The following is an 18,625-nucleotide window of genomic DNA, read 5'->3' on the forward strand; positions in this document are numbered from 1 at the left end:
TGTATGCCTGTTTTGAATTGCTTGTTGTCTTAAAACAACTGCTATATTTCAGTCGGCAGAGTTGAATGTTTCAGGGCTCACTTCTTTGTTAATCTCATCCTTTCTTTGGCTTTTTCTCTCTTTGCTGACGTCTCCAATTTTATTTACTTATTTATTTTTGCTCTTTAGGGCCACACCTGCAGCATGTGGAAGTTCTCAGGCTAGGGGTCAAATTGGAGCTACAGCTGCTGGCCTACATCACAACCATAGCAACGGAGGATCTGAGCCTCGTCTGTGACCTACACCACAGATCGTGGCAACGCCAGATCCTTAACCCACCGAGCAAGGCCAGGGATCGAACCCTCATCCTCATGGATGCTAGTCAGATTCGTTTCCGCTGCACCACAATGGGAACTCCTCCAAAATTTATATCGGTAGCCCATACCTCTCCTCTGAATTCCAGACTCATGTATCCATTTGTCTACTTTGATGTCTCCACTTAGATGTCTAAAACATTCAGATTCTCTGAACATGTCCAAAACTGAACCCCTGATCTCTTCCCACACTATGTAAGTTTCCTATTGCTGCTGAAACAAATTACAAAAAATTTTTTGGGTTAGAATAACACAAATGTGGAGTTCCTGTTGTGGCTTATCGAGTTAAGAACCCGACTAGTATCCATGAGGATGTGGGTTTGATCCCTGGCCTCACTCAGTGGGTTAAGCATCCAGCGTTGTTGTCAGCTTCAGCACAGGTCACAGATTCGGCTCAGATCTGGTATTTCTGTGACAGCATGGGCCAGCAGCTACGGCTCCAATTTAACCCTTAGGCTGGGAACTTCATAGGCCTCAGGTGCCTAAAAAGACAAACAAACAAACAAACAAACCCCCACAAATGTATTATCTTACTGTTCTGAAGGTTAAAAGTCTGATGGGGTCTCACTGGACTAAAATTGAGGTGATGGCGGGACTGAGTTCCTCCCTGGAGGCTTTAGGAAAGAATCTAGTTTTCTTTCTTTTTTTCTTTTTTTTGGCCACACCCGTGGCATATGGAAGTTTCCAGGCCAGGAATCGAAATCCAGCCACTGCAGTAACCAGAGCCACTACAGTGACAATGCCGGATCCTTAACCCACTGAGCCACAGGGCAACTCCAGCCTCTTTTATATTAACTCCTTTCACAAGTAAAATTCCTTGAGGGAGTCATGTAGTGTTTGGCTCCACCCAGCATAATGGGAACCATAACATTAACATCCAATTTCAAGATCAAAGTGTCTTTCATTTAAATGCTGTTGTGTTTGTTGTTTTTAATTAATTTTTGATCCAGACCAGCTCTGAAACTACCCAAATCTGAAGCAGATGATTAGGAAAGGAGTTGGATAATCTGTAAAGTACAAAAAAATTTCACACAAGTGCCTGCTGATTCTAATGTTATCTGTGAAGGAAAGGATAATAGTTTATTTTATATATTAGCCAAATTAAATATATGTTTGAGAACTTTGGAGTCCTATATAAAAAGGAGGATTATATAGTATTATTATTTGAAGTACCTTCGCATTGGTCAAGGATTATACCAAAAGGTGTTAATCAGCTACTCCACATGTCTCCTCACGACATAAAACAAGAGGTAATGGAAGATATGACATAAGTAATTCAGTTTCATGGGAAACAAAGGTGGATTTCTCAATCAAAAATATTTTTCATCTGAAATTTTCTATAATGAACAGAAATGAAAAACTTTTACTGAAGAATTAAAAAGATGTGGCTATAAAAAATTTTTTTTAAGTTTAAAATCAGTGGCTGAGGAGTTCCCGTTGTGGCTAAGAACCTGACTAGTATCCATGAGGATGCAGGTTTGATCCCTGGCCTCCCTCAGTAATTTAAGTATCTGGTGTTGCCGCAAGCTGCAGCATAGGTTGAGGATGCAGCTTGGCTCTGGCATTGCTCTGGTGTAGGCCAGCAGCTGCAGCTCCGATTCGACCCCTAGCCTGGGAACTTCCATATGCCCGGGGAGGGGGGGTGTTAGAGGGTAGGGGTGGCTAAAAAGACAAAAAACAAAAAACAAAAAACGGCTGAAGCTTGGAGGAGTGATACTAGATTCTGAGTGAGAATACCACAGTTAGGTAAACTTGAAAGTAAATAAAATAAGGTTTAAAATCCTGAAAATGTATAATTTTCTCAAGAGAACAAATTTACAGGGTATAAAAGTCAAACAAAAATTAGAAGTTAACCGGAATTCCCGTCATGGCTCAGTGGTTAACGAATCTGACTAGGAACCATGAGGTTTCAGGTTTGATCCCTGGCCTCGCTCAGTGGGTTAAGGATCCGGCATTGCTGTGAGCTGTGGTGTAGGTCACAGATGCGGCTCAGATCCCGCGTTGCTGTGGCTGTGGCATAGGCTGGTGGCTACAGTTCCGATTTGACCCCTAGCCTGGGAACCTCCATGTACCATGGGAGCGGCCCAAGAAAAGGCAAAAAGACAAAAAAAAAAAAAAAAAAAAATTGGAAGTTAACCATATTCTCTAGTATGGACTTAGAAAGATCCTGTGTACTGAGAGTGAGGTGATGTTTAGGCAAAAGAAGACTTATGAACTCATGACAACAAAAACAACAGGTGGTACAACAGGATTGGAGGCATATCTGCAGTGCCAGGAAGCAGGTTCAATCTCCAGTCCTGAAATAGTGGGTTAAAGGATATGGTGTTGCCACAGCTGCATCATAGGTCACAAGTGTGGATCAGATCTGATCCCTGGCCTGAGAACTCCCTGTACCGCGAGCGGCCAAAAAAGAAATCAAAAACAAACAGAAAAACCCCCAGGAGTTCCTGCTGTGTTGTATCTGAAGTGGCTCACGTCACACCTGCACTCGGATTCAGTCCCTGGTCTGGGAACTTCCATATGCAATGGGTGCAGAAAAAAAATTGTGAAAAAAGCTCAATTTTATCCTGTGCTGGACACATCAGGTGTGATAACTCCTTTGGCCCTCACACCAGCCCTATGAGGTGGGTGCTGTTGTTTTCAGTATTTTACAGTGGGTGAAATTAAGACATACGTTGGTGACTAGAATCCAAAATTATGTGCTTAGTCAGTAATACAACTGATTTATGAATCCAAATTACACATTTTCAAGGTTGCTAGTTTTTAAAAAAATAGAAAAAAAATACCTATCTTAAAAATACATGGAGTTCCAGAATTCCTGTCGTGGCGCAGTGGAAATGAATCCAACTAAGAACCATCAGGTTGCAGGTTCCATCCCTGGCCTCACTCAGTGGGTTAAGGATCTGGCAATGCCGTGATCTGTGGTGTGGGTCACAGACGCGGCTCAGATCCCACGTTGCTGTGGCTGTGGCATAGGCCGGCGGCTACAGCTCCGATTCGACCCCTAGCCGGGGAACCTCCATGTGCCACACTAAAGTGGCAGCCCTAAAAAGCAAAAAACAAAACAAAAAAAACCTTGAAGATATATCCATAGAGATTATACAATCTAAAGAATAGAGAGAAAAAAGAATGAAGAAAGATGAAGAGCCTCAGAGAAATGTGGGACATTGGAAAAAATATATTTAAAGAAATAAATAATGGCTAAAAATGTCCCAAATGTATTAAAAAACAGTCTGCCCATCTAGGAAGTTCGATGGACTCCAAGTAAAAATAACTGTAAAGAGATCTATAAATAGACACACCGTAATAAAAATGCTGAAATCTAAAAACAAACAGGGAGTTCTCTGATGGTCTATCAGGTTGAGGCTCCTACCTTCTCACAGCTGTGGCTCTGCTTGCTGCTATGTGGTGTAGGTTCGATCCCTGGCCCAGGAACTTCCACATACTGCCGGTGTGTCAAGAAAAAAAATGCAAAAAAAAAAAAAAAAAAAAGAAAAGAAAAGAAAAACAAGAGAGAACCTGAAACATTGCAGCTCTCATTAAAAAAAAAAAAAATTAGGAGTTCCCATCGTGGCACAGCGGTTAACAAATCCGACTAGGAACCATGAGGTTTCAGGTTCGATCCCTGACCTTGCTCAGTAGGTTGAGGATCCAGCATTGCCAAGAGCTGTGGTGTAGGTCACAGACGTAGCTCGGATCCTGTGTTGCTGTGGCTGTGGTGTAGGCCAGTGTCTACAGCTCTGATTAGACCCCCTAGCCTGGGAACCTGCATGTGCTGCAGGAAGTGGCCCTAGAAAAGACAAAAATAAAGAAATAAATAATAAAAAAAATTAAAAATAAAGACAAGGAAAAAATCTTGAAAGAAGCAAAAGAAAAATGACTCGTCACTTACAAGGAAACCCCAATGAGATTAAAAACTGATTTTTGGAGTTCCCTTCATGGTGAAGTGGTTAACAAATCCGACTAGGAACCATGAGGTTGCGGGTTCGATCCCTGCCCTTGCTCAGTGGGTTAAGGATCCGGCATTGCCGTGAGCTGTGGTGTAGGTTGCAGATGTGGCTTGGATCCTGCATTGCTGTGGCTCTGGCGTAGGCTGGTGGCTACAGCTCCGATTAGACCCCTAGCCTGGGAACCTCCATATGCCGAGGGAGTGGCCCTAGAAAAGGCAAAAAGACAAAAAATAAAAAATAAAGTAAAAAATAAAAGCTGATTTTTATCAGAAACAATGGAGGCCAAAAGAAAGTGGGACCATAAATTCAAAGAAAATACAATCAACCAAGAATTCTGCATTTTTTGTTTTCTTTTTAGGGCTGCACCTGCGGCATATGGAGTTTCCCAGCCTAGGGACTGAATTGGAGCTGCAGCTGCTGGCCTACGCCACAGCCACAGCAAGGCCAGATCTGAGCTGGGTCTTCAACCTACACCACAGTTCAATGCCAGATCCTTAACCCACTGAATGAGGCCATGGATCAAACCTGCATCCTCATGGAAAACTGCTGAGGCACAATGGGAACTCTTGAAGGTATTTTTTAATGAGAGATAATCACATATAGTGAAACACACATACATGTACATTCCAATGAATATGGACAAATGTAGACACTTGTGTAACAGAAACCCCATTTCCACTATCCCCCATAAGGTCCAGAAGGATCTTTTTCAGCTGTGCATAGCCTGCCCCTCTCCCCTTACTTTCCTTACCTAATCTTAGAGTTCTTTCCTTTTCCTTTCGTCCTCTCCAGTTACATTTCTTCCTCATACTCCTGCCTGGAAACCTCTGTACTTGGTGTTCTCTGTCTGGAATGCTCTTCTCCCAGAATCTGCTTCATTTAGGTTTCTGCTCAAATGTCACCTTATCATAAGGGGCTCTCACTGATTACCCTATATACAATAGCATTTCCCCACACCCCCTCATTGCTCTCATCCCCTTACCATGCCTCGTTGTTCTTCATAGCACTTAACTCTGTCTCTATTATATATGTTGCCTGTATAATCCTGTAATGCTCTCTCATATAAATTCTATAAGAGTAAGGACTCAAGTGCTTTTTTTTTTGGGGGGGGGTGCTGTGCTTGTGGCATGCAGAAGTTCCCAGGCCAGGGATCAAACCAGAGCCACAGCAGTGACAACATCAGATCCCTAACCCAAGGAGCTGCCAGGGAACTCCCAGGACTTGAGTGCTTTTGCTTCAACTGTTTTCTCCAGTGCTTACATCAATGCCTGGCATATTAGTGCTCAAAAACTATTTATTAAATAAATGTCCAGAGCCTCCAGTCTAGTCCAGTTTGCCATCATAACACCCAGACTAGTGCACCAGCCTCCTAACTGATCTCCCTGTCTCATGTTCGGTTCCTATGATCCATTTCCCACATTGCAGAATTATCTTTTAAAAATTCAAATCTTGGAGTTCCCTCATGGCTCATCGGGTTAAGGATCCGACATTGTCACTGCTGTGGATCTGGTTACAGCTGTGGCATGGATTCAATCTTGGGGCCCGGGGAACTAATACATGCCATGCACTAGGCCGAAAAAATTCAAATCTGATCGTCTCACCTTTTTTTTTTTTTTTTTTTTTTTTTGTCTTTTTAGGGCCACACCTGCGGCATAGGGAAGTTCCCAGGCTAGGAGTTGAATTGGAGCTGTAGCCACCGGCCTACACCACAGCCACATCAATGCCAGATCTGAACTGTGTGTGCAGCCTACATCACAGTTCACAGCAATGCCGGATCCTTAACCCACCGACCAAGGCCAGGTATTGAACCTGCATCCTCATGGATACTAGTTGGGTTCATTACCACTCAGCCACAACGGGAACTCCCTCATCTCACTTTCTTAAAATCCTTTGATTGCATCCCTTTGCCCTTCAGATAAAGTCCAGAATCCTTAACATGACTTGCAAGGTGGCTGTTTGTTTGCTATGACTCCTCCGACCATCCTGGACTGCTTGGGGTTCTTAGCTGAAGCCAGTCTCCCACTTCAGGTCCTTGGTACAAACTAACCCTATGTCTGGGATGCTCTCTCCCACCCCCATTTCAGATCTCAATTTGAGGGAGAGGAGCCACCTCTGAGCTCTCAGACTAGGTTAGCGCCTTCAGAGTCCAGCTGCAGCTCATCTCTGCTGGCGTGCTTTCTTTTTCTCCCATATTTAATTTTTTTTTATTTGTAGGAATAACTAGTTCTCACCTATGAAATGATATTGCACCATTTAATTAAAGGTGATAAAATTGTCCTTTTAAAAATGTAATCAGGAGTTCCCATCGTGGCTCAGTTGTTAACGAATCCGACTAGGAACCATGAGGTTGCAGGTTCGATCCCTGGCCTTGCTTAGTGGGTTAAGGATCCAGCATTGCTGTGAGCTGTGGTGTAGGTCCCAGATGCGGCTCGGATCCTGCGTTGCTGTGGCTCTGGCGTAGGCCAGCGGCTACAGCTCTGATTAGACCCCTAGCCTGGGAACCTCCATGTGCCTCGGGAGCGGCACTAGAAAAGGCAAAAAGACAAAAAAAAAAAAAAAAAAAAAAAGTAATCATAGGGGTTCCCATCGTGGCTCGGTGGTTAACAAATCCCACTAGCATCCATGAGGACGCAGGTTTGATCCCTGGCTTCGCTCAGTGAGTTAAGGATCTGGCATTGCTGTGAGCTGTGGTGTAGGTCGCAGATTCGGCTTGGATCTTGTGTTGCTGTGGCTCTGGCGTAGGCTGGTGGCTACAGCTCTGATTCGACCCCTAGCCTGGGAACCTCCATATGCCATGAGTGCGGCCTTAAAAAGCAAAAATAAATAAAATAAAATAAAAGTAATCATAAACTTGTAAATATGAAACATACCTTGAGTATACCACTGATTTATGCACTTTTGGGGAGTTATGATCCCTTCTAAGAATCTGCTAAGAGTTCCCTTGTGGCTCAGTTACTGCTATGGCTCTGCTTACAGCTATAGCATGGGTTCCAACACTGGCCCAGGAATTTCTGCATGCCACTCGCACAGCCAAAAGAAAATGTATGTGGAGTAGCAGATAAATGGCATCTTTCTCCTTTCAGCTCTTTAAGACTAACTTCTTGATTTATGACTTTTACCCCATCTCTTCTCAGTCCTAGCTATCTCCGAGACCTTCAGCAGCTGCGGCATTCTTTCTCTTCATCTTCTTTGTTTTCTCCTGGATCCTTTCTCTCAGTCTATATGATGGATAACAGTTCAATATGTATCTTTTTCCATAAAACTTTATTCTACTTTTGAATATACTAACTTTCTTAGTATAAATTCTCAGGACTAATTTTTTTCTTAAAAAAAGAAACATTTTTATGCTTCTTTTGCTCCTCATTGCCATTCTTTCCATGACACTTTTTAGGGATGTACCTGTGGCATATGGACATTCCCAGGCTAGGGGTCAAATTGGAGCTACACCTGCCAGCCTACACCACAGCCACAGCAACGCCAGATTCTTAACCCACTGAGCAAGGCCAGGGATCGAACCCCCATCCTCTTTGATTCTAGTTGGGTTCACTGAGGCACACCAGGACCTCCCATGACACTTTTAGAACACCGCCTTCCCTTTGCCTTCGATGGCAGTGTAGCTTCTCTTTCTCATCTGCCTCTACAACATCTTCTTTCCTGTTTCATAGTCTCATTCTTTAAATGGCAGTTTCCTGTGTGATGCTTTCGTAAGCGCTTTTCCTACTAGTCTTCTCAAGTACTATACTTTATACATTGTTATAGAATGTATACCATCGTATCAGGTGAGTTTATGATTCTGAACTCTCCCCAGGGTGGGATTGGCTTAATCCTGAGAGAATAACCCAGTGCACTTTTGTACTTACCACACCTGCACTGTTTGATGTCCAGCTCCATGAGTTCAGGGGCTATGTCTCTCTTTTTGGCTAATCTGCCAAGCACAGTGCCTGACACAGAGTAGCTATTCAAAGAATATCTTTATTATTTTATTTTTTGTCTTTTTAACGCTGCACCCACGGCATATGGAAGTTCCCAGGCTAGGGGTTGAATTGGAGCCATAGCTGCCAGCCTATGCCACAGCCACAGCATTGCAGGATCCGAGCCATGTCTGCGACCTACATACACCACAACAACCTATACCAAACGGGAACTCCGAGAATATTTTTAAATGGATTAATGAATACAAACATAAAAACTCTAACCCAAGGCATTCCAGTCGTGGCTCAGCAGTGACAAACCCAACTAGTATCCATAAGGACAGGGGTCCAATCCCTGGCCTTGCTCAGTGGGATAAGTATCCGGTGTTGCCGTGAGCTGTGGTGTAGGTCGCAAACACAGCTTGGATCTGGCGTTGCAGTGGCTGTGGTGTAGGCCAGCAGCTACAGCTCTGATTCAAACCCTAGCCTGCGAACCTCCATATGCTATGGGTGCGGTCCTAAAAAGATGAAAAAAAAAAAGGTCTGATTTTGTTCCCTTCCCCAAACTCTATCTCCTCATTACCTACAGAATATAGGCAAAGCTCCCTCAGCTTGCCTTCAAGGCTTTGGCTCTGATCTCCCTTTTCAAAACACTCCATGTTTATTATTAAGTGCTTATTATATACCAAGCAGTTCTCAGTGACCTGGGAACACAGGTACACAGGTTAATGGGGCGTGATCAGCTCTATGACAGGGTCTGTGAGAACACAGTTTCAGACAATGGATAGTAAAATATTGGGTTTTTGTCTTCTGCAGGTCAGCAAGGTCAGTCTAGAACTGCATGTCCAAAACAGTGGCTATCAGTGTTACTCAACAGTCACATGAAGCTAGTGGCTATCATACTGGACAGCAGAGCAGAGCATAGACCATTTCCATCATCCATGGAAGGGGGGTTACCTATAGGTGCTTCAAAGACAGCAAGGAGCATTTCCCACACACATACACACATCCCGTGAGGCTAGCTACCAGTCCCCCAACACAATCCTCCCACTCTCACTGCTCCTCCAACACCCCCCCAACACACACACCTCCGCTGGGGTGTATTTTGAAGTAGTATGGGCTCCCAAAAGAATTAATGCATGAACGTATTTTTGTAAACTATCAAGTGATGCAGAAATATGATATAAGCACTTGGCTCAGTTCTTACTTTCATCACAGCTTTGGTTACTTCAAGCAAATTCTCTTTTCTCAAATTTCTCCCATGCCCTAAATGTATGCCAAAGGGTTCTGAAAAGTATCTTACACACAGGCAGCATTTATACCAGGTAAAAACCCAGATTACACCTACCTTGATGCCTGTACAAGCCACGTATCCAGAACCCTACTTTGCCACCTGCCTTTTCCCTCTCACTCACTTTCCCTAAAAAGGAAGGACACGAATTAAGATTTTCAAAACAACATTTATTTCGCGATTCGAGAATAATGGGAAAACTAAGTAATGGGAATTGGACCCTCATCGGTGTCTTCTGGGAAATCGGAAGCACCACCCTCTTCTGCAGCTCGATGCTTCTCCAGTTTGGCGATCAATTCTTTCGCTGGATTGAAGACGCCATTGGTCTGCTGGTCACAGACATAGCAGCGCGGGGTGGTGCGGAAATGCTGCAGTGCACAGCTCTCGCAGAAATAATGCCTGCATTTGGTGACAACTGGGTTTCGGAAGGTCTGGCGACAGATGAAACACTTGAATGGTATTTCCTCCTCATCACTTCCCACTTCATAGTTTTCATCCTCATAGACACCATAGCGACCCTCATCAAGCTCACGTTCGATCTGCCACCCATGCTTGTAATCTGAACGGTCATGGAGGAATTTGCAGCTGTCTCCGAAGCCGCAAAAGCCAGTCTCCTTGTAGTCCTTGCAAATGTCAGGCTGGTAATCCCAGCGCACGGTGGCACGCAGATGCTCGGGAGCTCGGATGGGGCCCTTCCTCACCATCCCGGAGGAAGCATTGCCCATAGACGTATCCTTGGGCTTCATGTATTTCTGATAATTATTGATTCCCCGATAGATCTTGTCATCTTCCTTGCCCCTCAGCTCCTCCTGGATCTTCTGGCTGCGCTCAAAGATGGCTTGTGCGTCACGCTCCTTCTCTGTGTCTAGCTCGTACACAGCAGTCGCCCCCATATCCTCTGGCCCAACGGGTTTCGCCGAGCGAGTGGACTTGTAGACCACGCCAAGGCTCTCGGGCTCGTTCTCCTCCTCCTCCTCTTCGCTACTCAGGTCGCCGTAAGCCGCCTTCTGTTTACCGCTACCACGGGTCTTCTGTATCATCGGATTGTGGGTCGCCCGCTTCTTTTCAGGGCGAACCACAGTGCTGCCTTCGTCACTGCTGCTGCTGCTGTCTCCGGACTCTTGGTCGCAGATCGGGCGCTTTCGGCGGCCTGCAGCCCCTTTCCGCCCAGGCTTTTTGAAAAGGAAAGTGCACACCTGGTCCGTTGTCTTTCCCGGAGAAAGTTGTTCTGCCATCTTAAGAGTCTTGAGCTCCGGAACGACTGAGGCCTGCTAGGTGGCGCGGGGCTTCTTCACGTCACTGCACGTCGTGCGCTCGGCCGCGAGTCGGGACAAAAATCGCCGGTTGAAAAAGGGCTGCGGGAGTTCAAGCGTTCGAGAGCCCCGGCGCGCACCACTCTTGAGCCCTGCCGCGCCCCGTCGCTTCCTCCGGAGGCGGACGCGGCCCCGCCCCACTCGCGCGCCGCGCCGAGCTTCCGGGGAAGGAATCAAAGTCGGGTCACCTTTGAGGGGCTGGGAAGAAGGGTTTATCCTTGGTAACCGCGTCGCGATGTGGTTCGAAATTCTCCCCGGGATCGCCGTCATGGCCGCGTGCTTGTTCATCCCGGGAATGGCCACTGCTCACATCCACAAGTTCACTAACGGGGGCAAGGTAAGGCGGCTTCTCCGGCCTGGCGGCGGCCCCCCACAAACTGCCGTTAAGAACTGGGCGGTGGGGTCGGGAGGCCGCTAGGACCCGCAGCCCCTCTCCGAGGTGGGGAATACAGAGGACGCCCCCCCCCCCTTTTATAGCCTAAAAGCTGAGGCTTGCAGAATGAAGCCGGACGCGAACCATCTTCTACTTTAGCTAGAGATAGCTGGTTGCTGGGTGAAGAGTGGGCGGGAGGGCAAAGCAGAGATTGGGGACTGGAAAGGTAGGAGATTGAAGAATGTAGGTCAAACCCCTAGGCAGAGAGAGGCGTCAGTTAGTCTTGGCCCCGCTCCTTCTGACGTGTAGTCTCCTTTCTTGCTGGATTTTGATTTGAATTTCTCGCATCCATTTATCGGTAGCTTCTCGTTTTTCAGTTTTTTCTAGCCTTCACTAGGTTTTTTACCTTGACATTTGTTTATTTATCCCCCCACTTTCCCATGTAAGCCTTTAGGAATTTAGCGCCAAGATCCTCTTTTTCACATTAGATTGTAGTTTTTCTCTTTAACTAGTTCTTCACATCATTTCTGGAGTACAGAGTCAAAGTGTATTTGCTTTCAGGTTTTGTGATTTTTCAAGTGTGATCTGCTGCTGTTGTTTCTTCTCATGAAGGTCCCCAAAGGGAACAAGTAGTCATGTCTCAAAAAAAAAAAAAGAAGGAAAGAACAAATGATGCCGGTTAAAATAGAAATTGTAAGAACTCATGGTTACCATACTAATTACAGTTTAGTGGTCTGCATTTATTTAGGACTCTGGTCTAATGTTTTTTCTTTTTTTCTTTTTAGGGCCACACCCGCGGCATATGGAAGTTTCTGGGCTAGGGGTAGAATCCGAGCTGCATCTGTGACCTATGTCACAGCTTGTGGCAACGCCGGATCTTTAATTCACTGATTGGGGCCAGGGATTGAACCTTCATCCTCTGGGACACTTTGTCAGGCTGAGCCTGATCCTGATCCGCTGAGCCACAATGGGAACTCCTAGTCTTATGTTGTTCATTTGGTTGTTTTTGTTTGCTTTTTAAGACAGCACCTGTGACATATGGAGGTTCCCAGGCTAGGGGGTCGAATCGGAGCTGCAGCTGCCAGCCTACACCACAGCCACAGCAACACCAGATCCAAGCCAAGTCTATGACCTCCACTGCAGCTCATGGCAATGCCAGATCCTTAACCCACTGAGCAAGGTAAGGGATCGAACCTGCATCCTCATGAATCCTGGTAGGGTTCGTTACTGCTGATGCACAATGGGAACTCTGTTAATTTGGTTTTTATATCAGTGATGATTCTATTTTTCTGGAATGTCACTTATTAAAGTTCTAATATCCCTCTACTGGGTCACTCATCTTTATAAACTACAATAATACTAATTTTCATTTTAGGAAAAAAGGGTTGCCCATTTTTCATATCAGTGGAATTTGATGGAAAGAGATAGGCGCATCTCTGGAGTTAATCGTTACCATGTGACAAAGGTAAGATGACTCTGATGCTAGCCATCTGTCACGGTGGAAATGGCTTCTGGTTAATGTTTTGCCAAAGGTTTTACAGAGTTAATTTGCAGTTTCTTGTCTACTAGTGAAGTTGAGCAGCCTTTTACGTATTTAATGATGATTTGCATTTCTTACTCTGTGGATTGTCTGCCTATGTCCTTTGCTTATTCTGTTGGTTTTCTTTTTGATTTACAGGGGTTCTTATATACGTATTACGGATATTAATCTTTTGTCTATTTTATATGCAGCAAGTATTTTCCCCAGTCTGCTGTCTTTTTTCACTTTATGATGGCTTTTGTCAGTTTTTCATCGTGATGTTCAGTTTATCATATCTTATCATTCTGGATTTTGAATTTTATGTCTTGCTTACAAATGAATTTCTTACCCAGATTCTAAAAATATGTGTCTAAAAAATTTTTTTAAATATATATGTCTATGATTTCCCCAAATACCTTTACAGTCTTTTTTTTCCTTTTTTACATTTAGTGCTTTGACCCATCTTCAGTTCATTTTGGGGTATAACGTGATGCAAGGATTTAACTTTAGTTTTTTCCAAGAAATAGCCAGTTGTCACAATAATCTACTTATGGAACAGTTTACTTTTTATTTGAAATAAAATTTCCATATATATATAAGCTTGTTTCACAAATGCACCATTGGTTTGCCGATTCCTGTACCAGTACATTAAAGAATCACTATAATTTTATATTTCAGTCATATGAAACTCCTGGTTTTCTTTTTTGCTTTGACCGTACCTATGGTATGTGGAAGTTCCTCTGGGCCAGGGATTGAACCCTCACTTAAGTTGTGGCCTGTGCCAGAGCTGCAGAAATGCTGGATCCTTAACTCACTGCTCCACAAGGAAAGTTCCTGAAACTGCCATTTTTGTGGGTCAAAAATGGCCAAGCAGTAGTATTTTCATACAGTTCAATGTAATAGTAAGTTCTTATACATTGTAGGAGTTTATTCTCATTATTTAAAAAAAATTTTTTTAACTCTTTAATATTCTTGCTAATTCACTCTTCACAGCAGATCTAGGTAAATATTAATTCCATTTTCTAGATGAGAAAACAGGGCAGAGTGATTAAATAACAGTTTGAGGACTCGGCCTAGGTGGTCTGCCTCTCAGTATTGTGCTATTTGAGAAGCTACTATCTGATAAACACGATGATAGATACCTACTCATCAGAGCAGTATTTCTCAAAGCATGGTTCAAGAATAACCATCAGGGAGTTCCCTGGCCTGGTCACTGCAGTGGCTTGAGTCACTGGCAGGGGAACTTGCACATGCCAAAGGCACAGCCAAAAAAACCCCAAAAAACCAAAAAAACAAAACACCATTGTATGCAGATTCCTGTGCCCCTGGCCAGAACAAATAAATTAGGATTTTTACATGGTGGCTCCTAGGACTAGGCAATTTTAATTTCTCTCATGGTTATTCTTACTGCAATAGAACAAAATACCTAGACTGTTATTTTAACATCTGAAAGAGATGTCATCACTAGTCTTTTACTTCATCGTTTCTGAAGTATTAAATTATGAACTGATAAGATAGAGTGAGTCTTCTGAATAAAATAGTGTTATGCTTACAGGGCAAGAGTCCTGACGTTGGGGGGTCCAAGAACTTGAATTCTGGCTCTGCTACTTCCTTACTGACTTAAGCAAGAGACTTTTAACCTCTCTGAGCCTCCTTTTTTTTCATCTGCAGAAAAGTAGAATGAGGCTAATGATATCTTCCTGATGTTGGCTGTTATTTTATAAAATGGTTATACTTTACTGTCCTCTGACTCTGAGGGTGCTTTGTAGAAGGTAGATAGTTGCTTGACTTTAGTTCTCATTGCAGCGTGGGGGAGGGGAGGTTGTCTTTTCATATAAAGTGATACGTTTGCTACTGTCAGAAAATGGAAATTAGGTTATCAGAGTCATTATAGGTTATAGTACATGTACATCTTTGTCAGGAATAGAATTCTCACATTTTCCTATTTAAACTGTTTTTCAGGGTTTGGAGAACATTGATTAAGGAAGCACTTTCCTGATTGATGAAAAATAACTCAGTTATGCTCGTCTACCCCTGCTAGAAGGTTATAACGTATCTTATGTAGCATGCAGTGTATTTTGTAGTATGTAATAAAAATTTTAAAAGTAAAATCAAGTTTTCTTTACTTCTTGAAAGAGTTACACAAAGGAGTTCCCGTTGTGGCTCAGTGGAAAGGAATCTGACTAACATCCATGAGGACTCAGGTTCGATCCCTGGCCTCACTCAATGGGTTAAGGATCCGGCGTTGCCATGAGCTGTGGTGTAGGTCGCAGACGCTGCTTGGATCTGGCGTTGCTGTGGCTGTGGCGTAGGCTGGCGGCTACACCTCCTGATTTGACCCCTAGCCTGGGAACCTTCACATGCCTCAGGTATGGCTTTTTTTTTTTTTTTTTTTTTTTTTTTTTTTTTTTTTGTCTTTTCGCTATTTCTTTGGGCCGCTCCCGCGGCATATGGAGGTTCCCAGGCTAGGGGTTGAATCAGAGCTGTAGCCACCGGCCTACGCCAGAGCCACAGCAACGCAGGATCCGAGCCGAGTCTGCAACCTACACCACAGCTCACGGCAACGCCGGATCGTTACCCCACTGAGCAAGGGCAGGGACCGAACCCGCAACCTCATGGTTCCTAGTCGGATTCGTTAACCACTGCGCCACGACGGGAACTCCAGGTATGGCTCTAAAAAGACAAAACAAAAAAGAAGAGTTATACACAAGATCAAGCAGTCTATCCAGTGTAGCTTTATCACTTTAAAAAAAAACTAGAAGGCAGCCGAGACTTGTAAAATTATGGATGTAATGTACACCAAGCACCGATCACTGCCCAGTGCCTAACGTGTCACAAATGTTAATTCCTATATTGTGATAGATGTTAATATATTTAAACATTGTTTCTTTAGAGAATGCTAGGGGAATACAAAAAAAGAAGTATCAGAGCTCCATAGTGGCTCAGCAGGTTAAGAATCTGACACTGTCTCTGTGAGGATGCAGGTTCGATCCCTGTCCTCACTGGGCTAAGGATCTGGTGTTGCCCCAAGCTTCAGCATAGGTTACAGATGTGGCTCGATCCAGTGTTACCATGGCTGTGACGTAGGCCTCAGCTGCAAGTCTAATTTGACCCCTAGCCTGGGAACTGCCGTATGCCACATGTGTGAATGTAAAAAGGGAGGAAAAAAAAAAAGTACCTCTTTTTTTTTTTGTCTTTTACTTTAGGGCTGCATGCATGGCATATAGCAGTTCCCAGGCCAGGAGTTGAATCAGAGCTGCAGGTGCTGGCCTACGTCACAGCCACGGCAATGTCAGATCCAAGCCGCATCTGCCACCTATGCCACAGGTCACAGTAGTGCCAGATCCTTTAACCCACTGAGCAAGGCCAGAGATCCAACCTGCATCCTCATGGATTCTAGTTGGATTCTTAACCTACTGAGCCACAACAGGAACTCCAAAAGTACCTTTTTATCTAGTTCCTTTTCTGGGTGAATCCTATAGTGCTTAAAATTCCAGACTGCACTTTCAACTTCCATGCATTCTGTATCTAGCACATAATAATCACTTAAGTGTTAATTTTTATTTTTATTTTTATTCTTTTTTGGTTGGGTCTGAGGCACATGGAAGTTCCCAGGCCAGGATGGAATCCAAGCCGTAGTTGCAACCTACACCACAGCTGTGGCAACGCCAGATCCTTAACCCACTGTGCCAGGCTGGGGACTGAACCTGCATCCCAGCGCTCCAGAGATGCCACCAATCCCATTGTGCCACAGCAGGAACTCCCTGATTTTTATTTTAGATTGTCGTGTAGAGCAGCAACAACAATGATTACGTTTATTAAAATGAGTGTAATCAGTTCCCTGGTGGCCTAGCAGGTTAAGATGTCACTGCTATGGTTCAGGTTACTGCAGTGGCAAGGATTTACTTCCTGGCGCGGGAACTTCTGCCTGCTGTGGGCATGGCCAAAAAAAAAAAAAAGATCCCGGCCACTTGAAAAAAGAATTGCATGTTCAGTGCTGAAGGTCACCAGATAGCATGAAGATCTGAAAAGGTGTGAGTACAGTAAAGGTGGTGCTACTCCATGGGTGGAGATCAGCAGTCCAGGTGACCAGGGGGCCTCTGGATGAGAAAACTAAGTTGTTCGTCATCTCAGTCTTCTATCCGGTTTAACATTTTGATGTGCTGATGCCCTGAAACACCTGCACTGTATGGTTTCCGCTGACTGCATCTTACAGGACTGGGCTTACAGAGAAGGAGGAGGCAGTCACGCTTTAGAGGAATACTCTATATATATTGTGCCACCCTGTGATGATGAACCTGTTTAAGGAGAACTATGCTCACGATCACAAATTTAATAAAACATCGTCTTTATTTAGAGCTACACAGGGCTCATTTTGCTCATCATTATGAGAACTATTCTGGAAAGGAACTATCTGCAAGTAGTACAGATACAGGTCCAGGAGACTTGATAACGTTCCTAAATCTGTAAATCTGTTGATTTTCAGGAGTTCTGGTTTTGGCTCAGTGGTAACAAACCCAGCTAGTTATCCATGAGGACACAGGTTCCATACCTTGCTCAGTGGGTTAAGGATCCGGCGTTGCCATGAGCTGTGGTGTAGGTCGCAGACACAGCTCAGATCCCGTGTTGCTGTGGCTGTGGTGTGGGCCGGCAGCTGCAGCTCTGATTTGACCCCTAGCCTGGGGATTGCATATGCTGCAGGTGTGGCCCTAAAAAGAAAAAAATGATTCTTAGGTCTGTTATCTGTCCACTGTAGCTTTAGGCAGGGCTCATCCACTAGAGGATTAGATGAATGTCAGGGCTGTGCAGTGAGGGGCTACAAAGTGGCAGGTAGAAATCAGTTGGTCAGGTTCAGCATTAGCATCAGAATTCTTCACCTCCCTTTTTTGTGGTACTTGCTTTCAAATTTAGCCCCTCCCCCCTTCTATGGCACGCAGACATTCCCAGGACAGGGATCCACAAAACTGAGCCACAGTAGTGGCAATGCTGAATCCTTAGCCACTAGGCCACCAGGGAACTCCAATTTAGCTTTATTTATTTATTTGTTTGTTTATGACTTTTTAGGGCCGCTCCCACGGCATATGCAAGTTTCTGGGCTGGGGGTTGAATTGGAGCTGCAGCCACAGCGATGGAGGATCAGAGCTGTGTCTGTGACCTACACCACAGCTCATGGCAACGCCGGATCCTTAACCCACTGAGCTAGGACAGGGAATCGAACCCACATCTTCATGGATACTAGCCGAGTTCATTACTTCTGACCCACAATGAGAACTCTGATTTAGCTTTATTTTTATTTTTACTTTTTTTGGCCATACCCATGGCATTGAAGTTTCCAGGCCAGAGACTGAATCTGAGCCACAGCTGTGATCTCGACCATTAGCTGTGGCAATGCTGGATCCTTAACCTACTGCACCAGGCTGGTATAGAACCTGAACCTCCATGATGACCTGAGCTGCTGCAGAGACAATTCTGGATCCTTAACCCATTGTGCCACAGCGGGAACTCCCAATTTACCTTTTTTTTTTTTTGTCTTTTTAGGACTGTGCCCTTGGCATATATAAGTTCCCAGGCTGGCGGTCGAATTGGAGCTGGAGCTGCTGGCCTACACCACAGCCACAGCAACGCTAGATCTGAGCTGCATCTGTGACATACACCACAGCTCACGGCAATGCCAGATCCTTAACCCACTGAACGAGGCCAGGGATCAAAGTCAGTTTTATTACCGCTGAACCAGGACGTGAACTCCCAATTTACCTTTTTTTATAGTCTACTGCCAGGGAGTGAACCAGATTGACACCTTGAAGCTAGGTTATAGCTGTCCTTTGCCAATAGCTCTGACAGATGTGGTCTGGCTACTGACCTCAGGTGGGTAGATCATCTGCTTTTGAAAGGATACTTGGGAAATAATGCCATTC

General features: G+C 44.5%; 2 protein-coding genes across 2 annotated transcripts; one reads left to right on the forward strand and one right to left on the reverse strand.

Annotated features, from left to right (window-relative positions):
* Positions 1-9,654: 9,654 nt before the first annotated feature.
* Positions 9,655-10,905, reverse strand: RNF113A (ring finger protein 113A). Its single transcript, XM_003135338.5, has one exon. It carries the CDS (start codon positions 10,738-10,740, stop codon positions 9,706-9,708), a length of 1,035 nt encoding a protein of 344 aa, XP_003135386.3. The 5' UTR covers positions 10,741-10,905; the 3' UTR covers positions 9,655-9,705.
* A 58-nt stretch (positions 10,906-10,963) lies between these two features.
* On the forward strand, positions 10,964-14,821 carry NDUFA1 (NADH:ubiquinone oxidoreductase subunit A1). Its single transcript, XM_003135339.6, has 3 exons — positions 10,964-11,155; positions 12,567-12,656; positions 14,673-14,821. Exons 1-3 carry the CDS (start codon positions 11,054-11,056, stop codon positions 14,691-14,693), a joined length of 213 nt encoding a protein of 70 aa, XP_003135387.4. The 5' UTR covers positions 10,964-11,053; the 3' UTR covers positions 14,694-14,821.
* The last annotated feature ends 3,804 nt before the right edge of the window (positions 14,822-18,625 follow it).

Source organism: Sus scrofa, chromosome X (genome assembly GCF_054392235.1).
Source record: "Sus scrofa isolate SSC_HxYL_T2T_F1_AM1 chromosome X, Sscrofa_HxYL_maternal_Yorkshire_Landrace_v2.0, whole genome shotgun sequence".
In the NCBI taxonomy this organism is placed as follows: Eukaryota; Metazoa; Chordata; class Mammalia; order Artiodactyla; family Suidae; genus Sus; species Sus scrofa.

Coding starts and splice junctions, on each gene's coding strand:
- NDUFA1 (XM_003135339.6), top strand. CDS start 11,054: ATGTGGTTCGAAATTCTCCCCGGGATCGCCGTCATGGCCGCGTGCTTG. Junction 11,156..12,566: donor AGTTCACTAACGGGGGCAAG/GTAAGGCGGCTT, acceptor TTTTCATTTTAG/GAAAAAAGGGTTGCCCATTT. Junction 12,657..14,672: donor ATCGTTACCATGTGACAAAG/GTAAGATGACTC, acceptor ACTGTTTTTCAG/GGTTTGGAGAACATTGATTA.
- RNF113A (XM_003135338.5), bottom strand. CDS start 10,740: ATGGCAGAACAACTTTCTCCGGGAAAGACAACGGACCAGGTGTGCACT.